The 8,833-nt window shown below is 49.3% G+C and overlaps 1 protein-coding gene across 1 annotated transcript; it reads left to right on the forward strand.

Moving 5' to 3' along the window:
* Positions 1 to 1,465: 1,465 nt before the first annotated feature.
* On the forward strand, positions 1,466 to 5,605 carry LOC128722681 (rhythmically expressed gene 5 protein). Its single transcript, XM_053816358.1, has 3 exons — positions 1,466 to 2,394; positions 3,939 to 4,119; positions 4,802 to 5,605. Exons 1-3 carry the CDS (start codon positions 2,278 to 2,280, stop codon positions 5,512 to 5,514), a joined length of 1,011 nt encoding a protein of 336 aa, XP_053672333.1. The 5' UTR covers positions 1,466 to 2,277; the 3' UTR covers positions 5,515 to 5,605.
* Positions 5,606 to 8,833: the final 3,228 nt, after the last annotated feature.

The following is an 8,833-nucleotide window of genomic DNA, read 5'->3' on the forward strand; positions in this document are numbered from 1 at the left end:
TTTTTCATTGAATTAAAGAGAAGAAAAAATAGCCCAGTGACAGAGTGGTACCGGGATTGAGCAAAACGACGAGTATAATCGCATTCCGATACGATCTCGTTTGGATCGCAACCAAAACAAGTCGCCACTACTGAGGAATGTAAACAAAACCCACACGAGCTCTTCGTCAGATATATGAGTGTTTTTTTGGACCAACGTGAATATCTGCGTTGAGAAAATCAGGCCGATGGAGCAAGGAATTGTAATTCGAATATCTTTTTTTTGGCTAATGTAAAGTGTCTTTTGGATATATTTCCTCAATACCTTATATCTCAGAGGTTGCTTATGTATTATTTTAGAATAGTCACTGCTGAATAAAGATTGCTAAAATAATGGTCACAAAAGCGCTGCACAAGGAGCAAACGCGATCCGTGTTCCAGTGCTGAGCAAGTAGCATAATTTTTGCAAACATGTTGACCTCGAAAACGGCTCAAAGTTTAAAAATAACGCACAAACAACGCGCTCTTTTCAAGCGCAACATTCCGATGGTTCCTTCATCTCAGGCCCTTGCTGCATTCTCACCGCGAGTCCCGAGTTACGGTTGGAATGGTTTCGTAAAATTAGCAAGAAAACGTCAACAGGCAAATATCACGATCGGCCAAGGGTCGCTCAACGGCTGGGTTTGCTGAAAGAGACGGCTGACGGTCGGTCGAGATGGTTAGGGGTGCGAGGAAGGGTAAAGAATTTGGCAAGAAGACTTTTGGAGATAAAACTGTGCAAACACAACAAAAATAATAGCGAGCACCAAAAATAACGCTCTAGACGTTTCGATAGGAAGAGCAAACGGATGAACATGAGAACGGGCTGAAGAAGTGGCTGGCAGGGTGCAGTGTGAAGTTGATGGAAAGAAAAAAAAGGGAACAGCGGGGAAACGCTAGGAAACCGAGATGAAAAACACGATCAATAAACCCACCAGAAGACAGATGATAAACAAACGGAAGAGAAATAATGATAAACAAGTTGGGGAGGGGGAAAAAAAAGCCCCCACATAAGAGAGATGATGGGGAGGGGGGAGGGGTCGGTGCAGGACGAGCGGGAGAGTTTTTAGAAGCGCGAGACGACGATAGAAAAGAAGATCCGCGCGATCGTGCGTGTGTGTGTCCGCGCGCGTGAGCGAGCTTGCGATCGAGTTGTTTACCAAAGAGCAAAACGGATCCGAGATCCGCGACAGAGCGAGAGGTCGATGAAAAGCTCCCTTCCAGTGCAAACGAGAGTGAGAGAGAGAGAGAGAGAATGGGAGAAGGCGATCGCGATCGCGCTGGGGAGCAGCATTGGAGTGGCGGCACTGGAATGCACGAAAAGCGCTTCGCCCGGGTTTCGGCTGGCGTCGATCAGTCGGCATATGACGTCATGATTTACGAAGCACTCCGCCGTATATAAAGTGAAGGCCGCCCGAGAGAGCGCGTTTAATTCGTCTTGAAAACCATTGCGGTGAAGACCGTGTCGCTAGCACGCAGCCTCCAGTGTTCTACACACAACAACAAGCCGATTCCGAGAAAGGCAAACGCTAAAGAACAAAACTGGGTCAGTTGTAAGTAAAGCACAAAAAGGAAGAAACCAACGAAAGGACATCTAAACAAACGAACGCAAGTTGCGAGAAGCTAAAGCTTAAGAAAACGAACGTCAGTTCAGTGAGTCAAAAGAAGAAAAGCAAAAAAGGAAAAAAATTAGCACAAACCCAAAAGAAAGTGAAAACACAGAACTGAGGTGAGAGCGTGGTGAAAAAGCACACCAGAGTGTCGAGTGACGATCGTGTGTGTGTGTGTGGTGCAGGTGAGAACGGCCTTCGTAACGGGTGCCGGAAGCGAAGAGTAAAGCAAAACTGCAAGCAAAAAAAAGAAACGAAAAGGAAACAATCAAACGGAAAGAACCGCACAAGCGGAAGAAAGTGCAAGCGCGACGTGAGAAATTGTGCGCCAGAGCGTAGGGTGGCGCATCGGTGAAGTAGGAAATAAAGCTTTGAAGGGCGGAAACCAAACCGATCGTTAGACGTGCCGCTGAATAGGGAACCGCTTCCGCGTGGAACTAAGTGCACCGATCGGATAGGGAGCGCCGTGCGGAACAGACGACTTAAATGCGCTCGTAAGCGACGAACCGTCCCGTGAGGTGTTGACCGTGAGAGGCACGAAAGCGCGCGCGCGCACGTGAACGGATTCCGGGTTTGGATTCTGACAATTTTCGGTACCAAGTGTCGATTGGAGATAAAGCAAAAACCAGAAACAAAAATACGTTGACAAAATGGCGTACAGCAGAAAGCTCAGCTTCAGTGCCGCCGTTGTCGTGGTCTCGAGTCTGGTGACGGTTTGTTCCGGTTCGGCCATACCGATGTGGGAGTTCCTGAGCCGTGGCGAAAAGGTAAGTGCCGTTAGGGCTCCACTTCAGCGCTGCACTATCGATATACTAACCTGTTTTGTGTGTGTGTGTGTTAGCCACGAGTTGGGTGTTCGATTTACGACCGATGGGGAGCGAAGAAATACGGCGGAAATTTTATCCCACACCGCGGGATTTTTTGTTTGCATCGAAGCATTATGCTAATGCGAACCGTCTTTGACCTCCACGGTGGACTGCTTTAAATGGATCGATAGGCGAAAGCGAACGCCTTCCTTGACATTATGCGAGATAAGCGCATCCGCAACCTTGAACCAGCCTTAGTTATTTAGCCGGACTCGTTCGGTGTCCATTATTCCATCGAGATGCCACGATCGCCCCATTTGCATACCGGTCTCGATAAGGCGGTGTGATCTTCAAAATCATCGTTAAGAAAAATCTTTATGGATCACGCATTAGCTGCAACCTATCGATGAGACCTTGCCCGCAAGCCATGCACCACCGTTGACCCGCTGGTTGTGTGTATGGGGTGAGAAATCGTGCCCTGATCGAGGCCACCTGAAAGCGGAATCTCTCCGAAGGGATCGTCTTCACGATCGTCGGCATTGGCGGTGTTTAGGCGTGGGGTGAAAACTTGTCCGACAGGTTCGCCTGTGGCCTGCAGGGCCCTAGGTCAGGGAGTGTACACGAAACCGGATTCTCTCGTGTCTCAACCGTGGTCTAGCGGCTCCGATTTGACGTGTGTGTGTGTGTTTGCGCCAGTGTCAAGGAAAGTCAAGGCCACCATCCAGCATGGTCGGCTTCTAGCGCTTTGACGTGCAACAGGAACATCGCAGCCCTATCCCTTGACGTCAGCCTTATGACGATGCGTGACCCCCTGCCGATGGAACGATGGAGTAGCCGTGACGCAAAAGCCACAGTCGGCTGAGGTTGCAATTAATTATCGGCGAGATGCGTGCTGACTGCGCTAGAGAAGGCCGCCCGTTTGCCTTCGCGAAGCGCGGGAATATTCTTCCCGGTTGCATCGCCAACCAATTCGCTCGTTGGCTGGAGGCCGCACGAAATCGCCTTGAATTACATCACTCTGTACTCGCCTCGTAGCGGTGTGGAATGTAGAACCTCACCGATCGCTGATCGTGCGGGGCGTTTTCAGTTGGGTTTTTCATTTTTTAAAAAGAGCATCTCAACCTTACAGTGGCTCAGGTTTCAGCGGCGAAAGCACTGCTTTCAGTTCATACACCCTTCGCCGACGAGCTTTCTTTTTGCGCGGGTGCATTTTCCAACCGGCGGTGGATGTGCTAGCGTTTCATTAGCCCTGCCTGGCGCTGCCTAATCGGACCTGGCGCGAAGTGTGCCATTCCAAACAACGCATGGCCGTCACGCACTCGCACAATCTGGGTGGGTTGGGTGTTGTTTGTTGTTGGTTTCGGTGCGAGCCCACAAAAGACCGCTATTTACTAACTCCAACGAGCACGGCGCCGCGATTACGGTGCTTTCACTTTTTAGGCGTACGTTTCTTTTTTCTTTTTGACTAAACCCTCACGCTTTGCTTTTCGTTCTCCCACCGATAGATGTCGCATCTGTACACGATGTTCGCCAAGCAGGTGTCGAGCTACTGCAAGAACTCTCAGGACATGCCGACCAACATGTGCAAGCGTAACCTGCTGATGTACGGCATCAACAAGCTGCAGGACATGAACGAGTCGCATCTGGACTCGATGGACCCGTACCAGCGCGGTGCTACCGATATAAGTAAGTGTGCAAAGCAGTATGAACGACGTGATCGTGAACCCACAACAGGAGGTGGCTCAAACTTGCCAGTGATCAGCTCAGCTACGGCTTGATGCGCTTATCGCACGTACGTACTGCTTACATCCGGTAAATCCCCCATCAGGGTCCGTTTGTAAAAGCGATCTGCATGTGCGAGCGAGCACATCGATCCATCCGTTAGAACAAATAATCACCATTATTTATGGCTTCGTGACCGAGTACGCGCGCGAGTTGCTTGATTCGAACGAATTGTTCATGGCCTTCCCGGCGTTGTCCGGAGCCAACCTTGATCGTGAGCGTTGAATCGCTGCCTGCCACCGATCGTAGCAAGTGCCTCTTGATCGGTGAGCCATCCCGGCTGGTGATTGACAGTCAGTTGACCTTCCGTGACCTCTGAGAGGCTGTGCGCAGAAAGCTTCATACGGTGGCCTATAAAGGTGACGCAAGCGCACCACCCCGGGAATGGGTGTAGGAGGAGTGATCACGTGATCGCTGGGCTGATTGATGATGCCCGTGGCAACGTCCTCCCGAGACGCACCTCTCGGCGAAGGACACCCAAAGTTCACCGTTAAAGTCCACGGACGGGGCTTTGAAAAGCTACCCTGATGAGCCATTGACTAACGTGTGCCGTTTTTGTTTTTGCTTTTTGCTTTCCTTCTACCAGTCTGGGACGCCATGATGGATGGGCACACAAAGAACGGCAAGAAGAAGACACAAACGACGGCTGCCCCGGCGTACATCATGAGCGAGCAGTTCGAGCATAATCCGCTCTTCGACGATCCGGCACCGACTGACTCGGAGGTGCGCAAAACGGGCAGCATCAGCAAGTACGGCATGGACTACGATTACGCTAGCGGACCAACTGGACAGGAGATGCACTACTCCGAACCGCAGAACCATCTGCCACAGGAAGCGTCAACGAACGTTGACTTCAGCTACCAGTATGAGCCGGCTGCATCGGCGCATCTCAGCAATGTGGCGCCGTACGAGCAGACAAGCAACTACCTGACTGGCCCGATGGTGGTTCGCCTGCGCCCCGACGGTACACCCGTCGAGGAGGACAAGGTACAGCCTGCTCTGGCCCCACCCAAGGACGACGATATCAAGGAGATGACGCTTGGCAAGGAGAAGATGCCCAGCTTCCAGCAGATCTACGACAGCCTCAAGCAAAACGAGGAACATCTGCACGCATCGACGGCTGCTCCAGTGACCGTCCCGACGACGGTAACACCGACGACGATTGCGACTCCTTCGAAGATCGTTCCGGTTCAGCCGCAGGTGATCGCACCCACGCAACAGGTGTACGCGTACGTTCAGCGTCTGCCCAACTACCTCCGATCGTATCGCACCGCGTACCGAGTGTACAACGCGCATTAGATGCTCGCGCGGTGAAGCCGAGATCAGAAAGCTGAATGTGATTTTTTTCCTAATCTAATTAACTCAACTAAACCCGATCTGATCGCCCGTGGGCCTCACTCGGGAAGAGAAGGAGCGAAAGAGAGCGAGAGCGATAGATGTAGAGGAAGAGCACGCCTCCAATCCTGCGTGGGATGCTCGGGATGCAGTCGGGGAAAAGGAGATCCGCTAAATACCAACACCTCGTACCACCCGAGGGTGGCTAGCTGCGATCAACGGTTGCTTAGGTTGATCGAGAGCTGTAGCCACGAGTTTCGGGTGGCTTGTCGTGTGATAGGAGACCCCGCTCAGGAGCGGAACAGCGCACAGGTTTTTGGACATTCATTTCGAGCGTTTAATATATTTATAACTCATCGTCATCCATGCGCTGGTTAGCGCGTCACGTTCGCTTCGTGTTAGTTCTGTTCTCCCCATTGTGATGTAGCGAACGGGGAAACACTAGAATGCGCTAGGGAAGGTGCTGCCCGCGTACAGCTCGGTATAGGCTAGGCATCGCGTCGATGTGGAGTAATGTTAGCGTTAGGATTTTTTTTATATATATGTATTTACACGTACGCAAAAGGGGCGAACAAACGGGGGTACGTTAAATTATTTCTCATACGTATTTATGTGTGCAGGTATTTCGCGGCAAACGGCCGATGCTGATGGAGGGGATAGATGAGGCGCACGAAAAAGAAAAAATACGCAAATTTGGAGGCAAAATTACAACCTTTAGGCATCGGCACGGTGGAATACAAAAAAAAAAACGAATGCAAGCTCACAAAGATCGAGGGCACCGCATCGTATGCACAGAAAATTTTAAACGATTTTACGTGAAATGGCCGCACGCCATTGGCACGTGAAATCGAAAGGTATTCCAAATAATTTGGAGAAGTTTTATAAATGAAAGCTCATAATTTTAACGTTATTCGATAATACGTCAGTGGTTCGCGAAAGCGAAGCCGATTTTAGAGAAACCTGTACTTTTCTATTTGCTAGACGTACGATCAGTCCGGTTAGGTAAGCTTTTAAGCAGGGGAACCGCATGTTCCCGCAGGTGTTGTTGTAGGGTACGCCTTCACAGTGGGGGCGTACATTAGTGTGGTAAGCTACTGTGGAGCTACATATAGCGTTTAAGGTGAGCGCAAGAGGGAGCCGATTTTTGGAACCGAAACCTGTTCGTCCAGCGGAAAGGAAAATCGAAATCAAAAAACAATTGTGATGTATTATGTTAGGGTTTGCTGTGCCGGGCCGGTTGTTGCCACGGGACTTGTCCTGTGGAAATTACAGCAGCGTGCGTGCCGGAAACAGGAGCCACCTGGAGTGCGACATGGCGTAAAGCAAACGTTCTTTATCTATGTCTTACTTTGCCCAACATATATGTGCTGAGACGCGTGTGATTTTACTTTTGTTGACGAATGTCGAACTCCAAAGCGAACTCCGAGGAAAGGGTTTGTGTTTTGAGATGTATTTCAAAATGCAGTGAAATAAAATGAATCAAAACGATAAAAAAAATACTGCCCCCACGTGTATGCGCGAACGCACGTTTGCGCTGATGAGGAAAGAAATGGCCACCGACGTTGCTTTTAGCGGTGACCGTGAACTCGATTCGGAACCGAATTTTCCATCAACGTCCGCCTTGAACCACATCTCTTAATACCACATGATGACCTATTTAGCCGCACGAATGGCGCGTGCGTTAAATAGACGCTCGAGCCTTCGTTCCGGCTTGAATAGGGGAAAGTTTTGCGCGGCAGGTGTAAATAACAAATCCCAGGGCGCTATCAGCCTTCCGAGGAGGCGGTCGGTGAGCATCACTCGGTGAGCGTCTTACATCACAGCCTCATGAATGCGTGGTTTGTACGGCTTGCGGGGGTTAAAAAGGTGCCGAAGGTGAATTGCAATACGATGTGATATTTTCTTTTGTTCAGTTCAAGGCGAGAAATGGTTCGCTTTTGCTAGCATTGCGCATTGGTCGCGATCTAGATGGGTATTTGTTGTGCACCGCAAACACAATTGCAGCAATCGACGATCAACACAACAAAGCGCGCCATTTCGGATCTAGCTGGGTTTTATTCAGTACGGTTTTCTAACATTGATAACATCAGCTCATTGATAGTTTGGGTTGGATCTAGTATGGGTTGCAGCTGCCTTGCTGTCGCTGTCCAGTAGATGCTTGCTTTCTTATGGGTTGATTTGATAAATTTATCTACTTAAAATATATGCTACACCTATGTAGATTTTAATTCGTCATCTCTAGCTGGGGTAATATTGAATGGAGTCACTTCCACGCTGAAGCTACCGTACCGGAAAGAAACTGGAGTAAAGTTGATTGCGTTCACGTGAGGGCGTGGGGTTGGGGAGTGGGTCGGGGGATGGGTTATACAAACGGCTCAAAATCAACCAAACGGTTTTGAAAGCTCCAATCTCAATCCAAAAGCCACTCCAGTTCACGGACGCGACCGGTTAGGATGCTTATCTATCTGGCTAACAATGATAAAATTTCTGAACGTTCAACACCCCATCGGTAATATTTACGTTAAAACATCTCGACATATCTAATGGTGTTAATGCGCTATGAACATTGATTATCCACGTCACGCCCGAGCAACGTATGGTCAACCACGTAAGGGTTTAAAGAGGGGATGTTTGAAATCCGCCTAAAGCTATGCTATCCGCGGTACACATCCCCTTTTGGAGCACCGTCATGCCCGAGGTTGGTCGGACATCGTCGCGGTGTGCTCTGCGCGGGGTTCCGCGAAATATCTTGGTACATCATGTTTAGTTCAGTGTTTGACCCTAAAGCTACGATAGATTTCTTACGGTTTATGATTATGTATTTGATCTGTTCCCTAAAAGTTTCAATGCGAAATTTCACGGCGCGGCTAGAGACTAGAGACGTAATGTGCCGGTTTGTGAAAAGGTCCTTTTCTTCTTCTGTCATCCATCCTACCCACCGTCCCGGGGGTTGGCAGTTTTGCCATTGATTCACTCGTATCGGTTACGGTACTAAAATTCCCTAGTTCAATTTCACCCCTGGTAGAAGGGGAAGTTTTTTGTTTCGTTCTGTAAAACATGCACATGACGGTGTAAAATCGCGACTGATTGGATAATAGAAAACAACCCAAAAGTTCGCAGTCCGTACAAAGAGAAAGTATTAAAAATCGGCTTAACCGTGGTATAAAAATATCCCCATCGTGTATGTTGCGGTAGAAAAGTGATGAGACGAACCAAGATGGATAGAAAGTTTGACAAGACGTTTTTAGTAGAAAAAGGTTTTAAAGCCTCTAGAAAGATGCCC

Source organism: Anopheles nili, chromosome 3, assembly GCF_943737925.1.
Source record: "Anopheles nili chromosome 3, idAnoNiliSN_F5_01, whole genome shotgun sequence".
Taxonomy (NCBI): Eukaryota; Metazoa; Arthropoda; class Insecta; order Diptera; family Culicidae; genus Anopheles; species Anopheles nili.

Excerpts from the sequence above, each read along its gene's own strand:
- LOC128722681 (XM_053816358.1), top strand. The coding sequence starts at position 2,278 with ATGGCGTACAGCAGAAAGCTCAGCTTCAGTGCCGCCGTTGTCGTGGTC. Across the intron at positions 2,395-3,938 it reads TCCTGAGCCGTGGCGAAAAG|ATGTCGCATCTGTACACGAT; the intron begins GTAAGTGCCGTT and ends TCCCACCGATAG. Across the intron at positions 4,120-4,801 it reads GCGCGGTGCTACCGATATAA|TCTGGGACGCCATGATGGAT; the intron begins GTAAGTGTGCAA and ends TCCTTCTACCAG.